At 55.8% G+C, this 12,411-nt stretch overlaps 1 protein-coding gene across 1 annotated transcript in view; it reads left to right on the top strand.

Moving 5' to 3' along the window:
* The window catches only part of SAMD11 (sterile alpha motif domain containing 11), a 62,168-nt gene continuing 49,817 nt past the window's right edge, over positions 61–12,411 (top strand). The window contains exons 1-2 of the mRNA XM_021417217.1: positions 61–289; positions 510–601. Coding sequence (XP_021272892.1) covers positions 530–601 — 72 coding nt within the window. The 5' untranslated portion in view covers positions 61–289; positions 510–529. The remainder of the gene's footprint in view (positions 290–509; positions 602–12,411) is intronic.

The raw sequence follows: 12,411 nt of genomic DNA, 5'->3' as shown, positions 1-12,411 counted from the left end.
CCAGGCGCAGCAAACCACGGCGACCCACAGAGATGATTGGGGGGGGGGAAATGGGGGGGAGAGATGGGGAGCGGCGTGACATGTAATTAGCGAGAGCCGGAGGTGCCAGCCCGGGGGGCTGCGGAGCTATTAGGAGGTGGCTGACACCTCGCCGTGTTTATTGATCGCTGGAGGAAAGGGGAATAACTTCAGGGGCCGCTCTAATGATCGTTATTCCGCTCCTTTAAAAAAAAAAAAAAAAAAAAAAAAAGACCGCTGGCTGCCTGCGGGAGAGCGCGGTTCCTGCGGGGTGAGTCGGGAGGATCGAGGCAGCGGGGGCGAAGCCGCGGGGGTCCGGGCTGCGGGAGCGGCCCCGCACACGGCTCGGGGGGGAGGGGGGGTTGTTCGCTGAGATGGAGCGCGGTGGGGAGGGGAGGGCTGTGTGCGGGGCACTTTCCTTCCGCTGAGGTGCTGATCCTTTTTTTTATTTCTTCTTTTTTTTTTTTTTTTTTCTCCTCCTCTGCACCCAGGGAAAAGTTTGAAGACTCTTATGTCCAAAGGAATCTTACAGGTACATCCTCCAATCTGTGATTGCCCTGGGTGTCGAATTTCGTCTCCAGTGGTAAGATGATTGTTCAACTATGTGCTTTAGTTAAGACATCTCCCCTCTCCTCCGCCTCCTTCCCTCCCATCCCAACCCCCTGCGATCGCGCCTGGTCCCCGGCGGCAGCAGCAGGCAGGTGGGGAGAGCCGGGCCCGAAGGATGCGCTGCAGCTCTGCACACAGGGCAGGTCACTGAGCAGCATCGTCCTTCTGCTCGCTCCATGGGTTGTTTCCTCAAAAAAGATGTTGGTGCGAGCAGCGGAGTCAAGCAGGGCGTGAAAGGCAGTTTAGAAATAACCGTAAGAGCTGGTAACGTCAGCACTAGGTTGCAAAGCCGTGTCCGTGCAACTCCGCCGGGTCTGGGTGTGGGGAGCCAGCAGTGGCACTGTGGAACAGATGCTGCTTGGGAGGTCCTTACTGTAATCCCCTAAAATTAACCCTTGTTCCTTCTGTTGTTTCTACGAGGTCTGATGGACGTCCTTGTTCCACATGCAGCATCTTCACGGTGCTCAATGATGGAACCTCAACTGTAAATGAGTTTTATGCAGCGTAGATGTGCACGCATATTGATCTATATAGGTGCATGCATGGACGTGGGAAGGGACTTAGAGCAGCAACCCAGCGTTCCACCAGCTAACACAAGGACCCAGCTGCGGGTCTGTGATAAAGCAGGGACCAGCAGCACGGCGTGCTCCCTCAGCCAGCCCTGCAGGTGCTGGCATTCACGCAGGATCTGTGCTATTGCCCTGAGCATGCGGGGCGGAGCGTGATGTGTGTGTACGGAGCTTGTGCAGCCGCTGGCGGTGCCGGGCACCGGGGTTTGTGAGACGTTGCTGGGCGTTTTTGGGCTGCGGAGCTGCGTGGAGCCGTGGCCGAAATGCTGCCTGGTGCGTTCCCAGCCGGGGATGCCGTGCGTGAACGGGGAGAGGCAGCTGCGCGTGGAACAAAGGCTATATTAAAGCGTCTTTAAAATAGAAGGGAATCTGAGAAGTTCAGACAGAGGAAAAGAGGGGCCGTGTTGTTTTGGGAAAGGAGAAATGGATCCTTCTGGCCTCGCCTCCTCCCGCTCCCAGCTGGGCGCCCCGTCGGAGGGGGCTGGTGGGGAGGAACCCCCGGGAGAGCCTCCTTCCGATCCTCGGCTGCCGGTGCTGGCCGCGTCTCCCGGCGACCGACGCCCCGTCCGCCCTTCGGACGTGCGGGCAGCCGAGCCGAGCCGGCCCGGTTCTCCCTCCGCGCGCGGCCGCGTCGCGGTTCCGCCGCCCCGGGCACCGCGGGGCCTTCCGCCGCCTCCCCCCCTCCGTTGGGCCCCCAGGCGGGCGCTGCCCCCGCTCCCCGCCGCAGCCCCGAGCCCAGCCCCGCCGCCCGCAGCCCGGCCTGGCGCCGCGCCGCCCCCGCCCGCCGCCCCCCCGGGGCCTCGAGGCCGGCAGTGCCGGGGGCTCCCCCGCCGCGGCCGGGGAAAGCGGCGCCCGGCCCCCGCCGCGCCCGGCCCCGCCGCCCCGCCGCCCCGTCGCAGCTCGTTTGCTGCAGCTGCAGACGGCGGCCGGCGCCGGGGCCGGCTCCGCCACCGACCGCCGGTTTCCTGCGAGGCGGAGGGGGAGCAGCCGCGGCGCGACGGCAGCGCTGGCGCCTCCGAGCCCCGGGCAGCGACCACCCCCGCGCCGGCGTCCGTGTGTCCGTGTGTCCGTCCTTCAACCCCGCACTGCCTCTATCTGTTCTTCCATCCCTCTCTCCCTCCATCTGTCCATCCACCCATCCATCCGTTCTTCCCTCCATCCCTCCGTCCATCTGTCCATCCATCCGTCCATTCGTCCCTCCTTCTGTCTATCTGTCCATCCTTCCCCCTGCAGACAGGCACTGTGTGCTTATCTCCCAGCTCCGCAGAGAAGGGGAGCACAGTGCTGCACATTCACCCTGCTCCCTGTGCCCCTCTGGAGCACACCCATGCCTCCAGTTTTCCCATTCTCCTTTCTCCTCCTTTCTCACACTGGAGGTTTTCCAGGACTCGGGGGAGCAGCCGTACTCTCAGTCCCTACATTTTTTAGAGGCACGGGCTGGCAAGCAGCTGTCAGTGTGAGGAGGGGTCTTATCCACGCAGGCATGGTTCACCCTCTGCCTGCAGCACTGGGTGGGTTCCAGCCCACATTTACTGGCCGTGTTCCCCGTGTTGGAGCAGGACCCTCACTGTGTGCTTCATGCGAGCCGTGCTGCCTCTGGAGGTGGGCTAGGTGCAGATATTGGCTGCTCCTCATCCTCTTCTCCCCCGTGTCCATGGGAGGGTTCCTGGGGGGCTGCTCGTGTTGGGGTCTGGGGCTCAGGCCACAGGTGAGGAAGGAAGCTGTCAGGCACGGCTGCGTTCAAGCAAAACAAAAAGCAAATTTATTTTTTTTTTTTTACTCCATCTCCTTCGTTGCATGTCAGGACACATGGCAATTGTGCAGAACTTGGCCAGCGACTGCGCTAATTTGTTTGGTTACTGGGGTGGCGTTTTGCTGTTGAGTTGATTTATATGGGATCCTTGTTGTTTGCTGCTTGTTGCTTTGTTGGTGCTGTTTTCCACTGATGCCCCCGGAGTTAAGGCGTTGCTCCATGGCTTTGCCTGGGGGGGCCGGCACCGAGCTGCGTGGGGCCACAGAGGGGGGCATTGGGACCCGTGTCCTGAATCTGGGACGCCAGGCAGCAGAGCCACGAGTCCTGCACAACTGCCCTATGCAGAGAGGGCTTTGCCCACTGCTACCCAGCACAACTGGCTGCTACAGAGGCAGGCTTCAGCAGGGTGGATGAGGTGGAGGTGCCTTTCTGAGCTGCTGCGGCCCCGGGGATTGGAGCTGGAGAGCCGTGGGGTCTGTGTTCACAGCTCTGCCTTCAGGTCTCCGGGAGTCGCCTGATGAATGGGCAACCTTGGAAAAGTTTTCACCCCTGTGAGCTCTTCAGCGCAGCGTGTCCGTTTATTGTTGCTTTTTTTAGCAGTTTCATGCAGTTTTGGGTTGTTGTAGCCGAGCTTAGCGTTTGTTGGAGGCTGACGTTTTCAGGTGGGCTCTTAACAGCAGCCTGTCCCAAACCTGAGCGCTGGGAGTGGGGCTGCTGGAGGCGTTCTGCCCCACAGCAGTGCCCTGTTCCACACTGTGCTGAAGGGCTCCATGTGGTGGGTTACTAAAGGGAAATATTAATCGGATTGCAGCGAGTGAGCATCAGAGATGCAGGAGCAGCTATGGCTTGGGACAGTAACATTAGCTTCCTATGGAGCTCCCGGCGTGGGGAGGGGGTTGCTAACCTGCCTGCTGCTGGAGGGGTGTTGGTGCTGTGCTGAGCTGCTGGCTCCCTGTGCTCCACGAGTCCACCAGCCTGGGGAGAAGGGAAGTGATGCACAGGAAGAAAGGCGGCGAAATAAATATATAAAAGCAGCGAAAGCGGCATCGTCTTGTTAGCAGCGTGTCAAGGGCAGTGTAAAGGTGAGATGGGATAAGTAATTTTGCTGTCAAAATTATTTAGAGATGTCATTAAACTGCTTAGGGCTGTCTCTGCTGCTTCAGGGCACGGACACCTGGTTTTAATTTGCAGTGGTCTGTGTCCAAACCGGCCTCGTTCAGAGGGCTCCGTGCTAATTTGGAGCCTGGTGGCAAATGCCTTTAGAGAGCGCGGGATCCAAATGGCAGAGGTGAGCAGAGGAGCAGTATTAACCCCCTCAGAATCTCTCTTCATTTTCCTGTCCTGAGGTTTCCAGCTGCAAACTGGTCCTCGTTGGCAGAGCTGATGAACTTCCCAGGGAGGAGAGCGATGGAGCGATGCCCCCGGCGTCGGGAAGGAGCTCCACGCTGCTTCCAGTGCTTGGTCAGGATTTCACGCTTGCAGAATCACTTTGTTACGTCTGTAGTTCTTTTTTTCCCCCCCTTTTCTCTCTCTCTCTCCATTCCCTTTGGGTTGCCTCGCTCTGTTTCCCTCTTGCCCTGTCCCTTTGCTTTATCTGGAGAACTCCTCGCTGCGCAGCAGGTGCCGTGCTGACGTGTGGGGCCTCGCTGCCCTCTGCCCCCCACCCCCGTCCTCCCCCAGATCAACACGCATCGTCTCCACGGTGCCCGCACCCTCCTCACCATTTCAGGGCTCTTTTCCATTTGGAGATGCTCACCCTCCTCACTCCTGGTAGGTGGCAGCGGAAGGCTCAGCATCCAGCTCCGCGGCCCAGCTTGGTGCTAAGGGCGCTGAAAGACGTCTCCCAAGGAGTTATTTGTGGCTGCAGGTCTGGAAGGAGGATGGAGAGCATCCTCCAGCTCCCCTGCCTTGCTCCTGTCTGCAGGTAAATCTTTTGTGTGCGCCGCCTCCGCTGCTGGAGTAATGCGTTTCCTTTCTTTTATTTTTGGCTCTGTTATTAAAAAAGAAACAACAGCAAAACAGTGGAAAGGGAGAGGAAATTGCACATTCCCCCGGGTCGTAAATGCAGCCTGATGAGGGGGTTTGTTGTAACGTGTCTGAGGAGCAGGAGAGATGGAAGAAGGGAGTTCCCGAGCATGGGAGGAAGGGTTCTGCTTATTGCAGCTCTGCTCCATAGCTGTAAGGAGATGTGCAGCGGCTGTTTCTTGCGTTGTGCCAATTAGTTGGGAAGGTAGAACCTTTCCTGAGTCAGTTCCAGGTAACTCAGGAGCAGGAAAGCTTTGGGGCTGTTGGTGATAGAAGAGGGATGTGGTGGCCTGGTAGTCCAGAGCGTGCCTCTAACTCTGGCTGCTGGCTCGCAGCCGCTTCCCACCCAGTGTGGGGAGATGAAGTCACTTTGGGTCATTGTGAGCACAGCTGCAGGGGCTCTTCACCAGCACAGCTCCTCGGTATAAAACTCTCCTCTTGAAGGAAAGCAGAGCACACTGCCGGAGCAGTTTGCCACCTCCCTCTGGGTGTCCAACCCCAGGAGCTCGTGGTTATCATCGTATCCCCCAGGCCCTTGCTAATGCAAGAGCTGCGAGTGCATTCCACTCGGCTGGCAGCTCCTGGTGTGCCTATCTCTGCCCATCAGGCTGCACGCTCCCGCTTGTAACCCCATCCTTTCCCTTTATCCGGAGATGGATGTGGTAGGTGGTACTCACGCTGCCGCGCTGCTTGTGCCGCGTTGCCAGGGCAACCGGAGAGAGCCCCCGAGACGGGGAAAGGGCAAGCATCCCGTTCTGCCACAGTCTGCAGCATCAGTGATTGAATGAGATTAGATAGAATTAGATAATCCTGGAATTCGCGGTGATTTGACGCCGGGCCTTTATTAAATAAGTAAAAGTACCAGCCCTTGTAGTAAAAATGAATTCTCTTAGATCGATAACTTTTCCCACCATTTGTCACAGCTGTGACTCTTAAGATCTCTTTTTCTGTGATATAGGGTGAACCACACAAACATCCCTTTCATTTTTCTCCTTCCCAGAGGGAGCTATGATATCAATTCCCCTTTTACTTCCCCCTTGTGATTCACCCACTTAACCATAAAGCACACTTAGAGAGGAAAGCGCTACAAGACCCTTCAGCGGTGGTTCAATGAACTGGAGCCTGGAGTCGTTACTTAAAAATTGTACGCCATTAGCCTTAAGTATTACTGTGTTGTGGGGTCAGCGTAAAGGAAAAATGGAAGAAAATCAGCCGTGTGCGATGGCTGGAGGGGTAGCTCTGTGTTTTTGGTGTGTGCAGTGCCTGAAGCTGCCGGGACCTGCTCTGTGCCCAGCTGCCCATGGAGCTGTGCTTGTTGGCATCAGCGCTGCGGGTCTCAACCTCGTGTGGCTGTGATGGATTTCTCCGACCTAAGTTCAATAGGAGTAATTCAGGGAGGCTGATGAGCATTTCTGTCCCCTTGTGGGTGCAGAGGGCAAAAATCACCCTGGCTTTGGGAGGATTTAGTTCCATCAGTGCCTCTGCTATTGTCTTTAAGACACCGTAGAATCTCAAAAAGTGGCTTAAGAGGATGTTTGAAATTACATGCTCTCCATGTTACTGTGCTTTTCTTCCAGCAGCGTGATGCTGGAAAGCTGACTTAGCGAGAGTAATGTCATTGCTTTGGTGGGGGTCCTGATCCCTGCTCTGTCTGTACCGCTGCATCCCACCCAGCACCGGGTGGGAGTGACCCTGGCAGTCACATCGTCCTTGGGACAGTCCTGCTCTGGTGTCCCACAGCACCTCTAACTGCACAGGATCCAGGATGTCAGCCTGGAGAGAATCTGGCTTTGTGACTCTGATAGCGGTACAGTAAAGAGCGCACCTATGTTCAGGTGAGGTATCAGATCCTTCAGTGATCTTCCATGTTTGGGGGCCAGCCTCTGCGTGGTGTGGTCCCTCTGAGCTGACAAAGGGAAATCAGTTGGAAACACACGCGGTGCAGAAGTCTTTATGGTGAGGATTGCGCTCCGGCTTTGAGTTGCATGAACGTTTTGAATTGTATCGCATAGAAGCTGTCCTTAGCTTGTTGAACAGTGCTTTTCGTCCTACTTTGTGGTGCCATCCCAGTGCATGGTACTTTTTGTGAAATGCTGTGTTACATGCAGGCTTGTCTTCTGTCTGACACCCAGGGGCGTAAGAGGGTTGGGTGGATGGGTGGTTGGTTGGTTAGGCTGTTGGGTATTTGAGTGGTTAGGTGGTTGGGTAGTTGAGTGGTTGGGTGGTTGGGTAGTTGGGTGGTTGAGTAGGTGAGTGGATAGTTGGGTGGATGGGTAGTTGGGTGGTTGGGTAGTTGGGTAGTTGGGTGGATGGGTGATTGAGTGGTTGGGTGGTTGGGTAGTTGGGTGGATGGGTGGTTGAGTAGGTGAGTGGTTAGGTGGTTGGGCGGATGGATGGTTGGATGGTTGGGTGGTTGGATGGTTGGGTAGTTGGGTAGTTGTGTGGTTGGCATTGGCATTGGAGGTCACATGAGATGGCTGTAAACCATGTGTATCAGTGGCAAAGCACAGGGCATTTTGGAGAGGCATTTTGCTTTGACTGGTTGCTATTTATTACCACTGAATCCCAAAATAATAGACATCAGATTTTGAGATGTCAGTTGGCAGTGATGCTGCTGCACGTTCCCATGGACGGACAGGCATCTGCAGCCAAAAGAAAACTATTCAAGCTCAGAGCTTGACTAAGAAAACCCGATCTGTAACTTCAGAATGAAGACCACAGCTCGCACCGCTTTCCTTGGTGCGCAGATACCCCTCCTTCCCTTTCCCGTCAGGGAGTGGTCGGTGTTTGGTGCCATGTGTGGCCTTTGGGAGTACAGCACTGACCTTGCCATGATTCCACTTCCCCATGTGCAGGCTGGGAGAGCAGCTCTAGTGCTGCCTCTGGGGATGGGAACACTGAGATCCATGCGCTGCAGGAGCTGGAGACCTCTGCGACCAGCAGGGCTATGATATGAACTTCTCCTGGGGGTTAGAAAGTTCTTAGGACTATCCCGTGTATGTTTTACAAACACAGCGCCGTGCTGTGTTTTCCCGTTTACCTTGGATTTCCTCGTTGTTCTGAGACTCATTAAAACTCCCGAGTCAAGTGTGGGAAGAACTTCTCTGGCGAACGCTGCTGAAACCGAGCGCAAGCTGTCCGCGTCTGCGGGGCTGGAACTACATGGCTTGAGAACTCTCAGTTTGGAAACCTCCTCATTTGCTGCTGGAATGAGAAATATTTCATTTCCATACCAAGTTGGAGGTAGCTTTTCCTTCCCAGAGCAGAAATGAAATATTTATTGAACGTTCTTATTTTCCCAGCATTTCTGACAGTCCTGCCGTCCCCGTCTAGTAATGGGCTGAAACCGTTATTGCCTCCTCTCCTTAATAAGTCAGTGGTTACAAACCAGTTAGGAATTTTCCAGTGAATGAATCTCAGAAGGGTTGGGGTGGAAGGGGCCTTGAAGTCCCAGGGCTGGGTGCCCCCCACCTGCTCAGGATGTAGGGGGGCTTAAAGTCCATGGCTTTGAATGCCCCATCCAGGGATGGGGCACCCATGCTGCTCTGGCAGCAGTGCCAAGGCCTCGCCGCCCTCGGGGTAAACGAAGCAATGAATAAAATTACAAGCACTCCTCATCCAGCTCCATCCCCAGACGAGCCATGACGGCCCATCAAACCCAGCAAGACTCACGTCCCTCGGAGCGGGGCTGGCTCACGTGGTGACACTGCCCTGTTGGCCAGGGCTGGCGTGGAGCATTGCAAGCTGAGTATTGGCATGTGCCATGCAGAAACAAGGGAGAATCCCCTTCGTGCTTCCCATGAAGGTTGTGGTGGTGGTTCACCTGTCAGGTGTGTTAAGCTCAGTTGGGGATGGGGGACCTGGAGGTGTCACCTGCAGAGAGCCAGCAGCCCTTGCTCGTGGCAGGTGTTTGTAACCAGGAAATAAAGAGAGCTTTCCAGTCCTTGTGTGCCTGGCTGTGTGAGCCCATCAAACACAAATATGGCTGCTTGCCTACCAGCAGATTAGTTTCTTATTGCTTTTGCCACCTCTGTGATGCAGCAAGGCCCAGCTATGCTATATATAGCACAATAAATCTGCTTTATATCAACGTGAACTTTGATATATCTTATTAATATCTCACTCATGATTTGAATATTTAAGCATGCACGGCACATACCAAAATGTTATTTAGCTTATGCTTGCTTTATTTAATCACTTTAGACTTAGAGAACACCTGTGCCGGCTCGCAAGCTCCGTGCAATTAATTAAATCCACCAGTCACCCCAGGTGGAAAATCATTGAGGAGCAAACCTTGAGGCCTTGCTGTCTGCACAGAGCTTTGCTGGGGGCTCCCAGGGCAGGGACAGCGGTGCAGGTCTGCCCAGCCCCAGCAGTGAGGCTCCTTCCCCATGCAGGTCTCACTGCCAGCACGGTGGGACCCATGGGAGGCGGGGGGTTGCAGCACAGGGGCAGAGCTGGGGAGAGGATGGGCTGGGATGGCAAAGGATGCTGTGTTCAGCGTGTGCCATTGACCTCTCTGTTTGTTGGCAGGATGCACACCCGCTGGGGGGCTCGCTCTGTGAAATCAGCACTCTTGCATTGGCAGTGAAATTAGCAAGAAGGGAAAATGCAGGGAGGTAATGCAAGGTTAAGGTGTCAGATGCTGTTGCCAGCATTGTCTTCATTTGAACAGTGGAGATCTGTGGGTCAGGATTGCTCCTTTGTTCTGTTCCTGCGGGGGTAAATAGAAAACTTTGCAGTCTTTGCTGAAGGATGCACAATTATTACTCATTCATCTGTCTTGTTTTAGATGCATGCACGCACCTTGTCTTTACCCTCCCACTTCAGATGGGATTTCAGAGGGGATTTTTCTGCACCTCCAACTGGCACCCGGTGTCTGAACAGACCGAGTTCTGCCTGTCTGTTGCTGCCCTCTTATCTCTGCCCTGCTTTGGTCAGGGGTGGCTCTCCTGCCTGGATGTGCTGCAGGGCTGGATGCAGCCGAGCCTTTGGAAATGTCCAGAGGGCTTTGTCCATCTGATCCCTGTTTATTTTAGCAGAGCATTCAGACCGGTGGCTGGTTGGACCCCGTGTCGTGTCTCCAGATCCTGTGGGTGAAGGGTTTTGGTGCTCACCTGGTCCTCTCTTTGGCTTTCTCCTTGTATCCATCAGCGTTTGGGTTTGTGCTGCTCGGTTGTTTTGTTCCGTGCAAAGGCTGCGTCCCGAAGCTCGAGTTGTGCTGCACTTGGGTATTTGCATTCTGCTTTTGTTTTGAGCTGGAATCCAGGGGAGTGAGTGGTTTAAATGCAGCTGGAAGAGTCAGCGTTCCCCTCTGTATGTGTTAACCTGCTGGGTGGCTGTGCTGCTCCGGGGCTTTGTCACGCCGTGGGGATTACTCACCTCCATGACTAATTCCCTACAGAGGGCCCCTACAGAGGGTTAGAAAACGAGTCCTCCATCGCTCCGGGGCACGAAACATCATCTCTTATTTATTTATTTATTTATTTTTAAATGAATTTGGCTAATGAGAGGAGAAACTCCGGTAGGTAGACTGGAACTGCAGCCAGGGAGTCCTCAGACTGGTTTGCTGCGTGGCACTGTTCTGAGGATGCGCGGTGCTTGGAAGCTGCCCCTGGGGGGAGGCTGGAGCTGCTCCATGGCCATGGGACGGCCGCAGGACCTGGCTTCAAATCTCCTCTTCCTTCTTTTCAACCTCAGACTGAAGTGGACAGAGTTACTTGGTGCGGGACAGGCGCAGAGTCCCCCTCCTTCGGACGGCGATGGGTGGAAGCATCGCACCGCGCTCTTCCCACGTGCAGCCCCCGTGGTTCCCCCATGGTGGGGGGGGGGATGTGATTCCTCCTGGGAACCTCCCCCCGTGGTCAGGGTGCTGGAAGCCACATGGCAGCCTTGGTGGTGGCACGTCGCTTCCCACCTCGAGGAGATGCTGAAATGCATGCGAGGGGTGATACCGGCCCCTAGACGGAGGGTCCCACCTTTGCAGCCCCAAAGCACCCACTTTCCTCTTGGGTTTGTATCTTTAATCCTGGTTTCCACTCCCACAGGAGGCAAAGTTTGTTCCCAACCCTCCCCTCCCCCCCCACTCAGAAAACCCTTCCCTTTGGTATTTTTTTTTTTTTTCTTTTTTTTTTTTCCCTCCGAGCTTCTTGTTTTTATCCTTCTGATGAATTATTTACCTCTCTCGGGTTTGGGCCTTTTTATATTCTCTTTGTGTTGAGCTTCAAAACACAGCGCTGCCAACGCTCCCTGCCTGCACACCCCCCCTCCTCGCGCTGCCTGCCCCGGTTCAGCTCCGGGCTCCTGGAGGTGTGCAGCCCAGGCTGTGACATTGGCACGTGGTCCTTGTCCACGGACACGAAGGAAGGATGCTGTCCGGGTGTTGGCACGTCCTCCTGGAGCTCCTGCTGCCTTGCGGTGGGTCAGGACACGCCAGCCCTCAGCGGGGCCGTGGGGCAGGGAGGGATGCCAGGAGGGAAGCGGCCCAGCAGGACGCGGGTGCGCGTTGTGCCTGGTGCCTGCTGCTCCCAGCCTCTCTTCCTTTCATTAATTCCACCCCGCGCTGCAGCCTAAGAACGCGCAGGAGGGCTCTGAGGAGGCCTGGCTGGTGGTTGTTCAAAATCAGTTCATTTTTTATTGGATTTGAAGTCAGACTTCGTGGGCCAAACTCCCCCCTGGAGGACTGCGGGTGGGGGGTGGAGGTCCGGGCTTTCTCCAGGTGAGGTAATTGACTTTCCCTCTCCCTCAGGTCCCTCACCCCGCTGGTTCTGCGCTGGGCTGAGAGGCTTTGTCCCTCCAGCCCCAGCTGCAACGCATTGCATTAAGCACACACACTGCAGCCCTCAGGCTGTTAACCCCCCCCCTCCCCCCCCCCCCCAGCCCCGCTCAAATAATCCATCGTGTTCCGAGCAGAATAACTTAACGTTTGGACCCTGCTCTCGCCCCATTCATTCCCACGCCTGCGGGAGCGACCTTCAGAACTTGCTTCAGGCTCTGTCTCGGAAGTCGCTTCCTCATTAGTGGGGATGGGATGTGTTTGGAGCCATCTCTGCGTCTCCGGAGAGCTCCAGCCGCGCTCCCTGCCCTGCTGGCTGCCAGCCCCAGCCCGGCCCCGCAGCCCCCCCTGCCCTGCCTGTCCTCCCAGCAGCGCAGGGCAGGGCTGCAGTGCTGCAGAGCATAGGAGAGAAGCCCAAACCCTCCATTGTGCCCGGAGCCTTGGCTGTCCATCAGCCCGGGGTCAACGCAATTGCAGGTCCTGTGCTTGGGTCTCGAAACCTGCAGGCAATCAGCCCTTTGTTCCATGGCAAATAAAGCAGTCTGTGGGGAAAATAACCATAAATGTTCATTATTTGTACAGGAAAATCAATCTGTCGGCCAATTGACCAAATAAAGTAATAGGATTTGCTGGGAAGTCCCCTCGGTGCGGTGGGGGGGGGG

This window comes from Numida meleagris, chromosome 20 (assembly GCF_002078875.1).
Source record: "Numida meleagris isolate 19003 breed g44 Domestic line chromosome 20, NumMel1.0, whole genome shotgun sequence".
NCBI classification, from domain to species: domain Eukaryota; kingdom Metazoa; phylum Chordata; class Aves; order Galliformes; family Numididae; genus Numida; species Numida meleagris.
The sequence above is the reverse complement of the archived record's forward strand: the minus strand, read 5'-3'. Positions and strand labels throughout refer to the sequence as shown.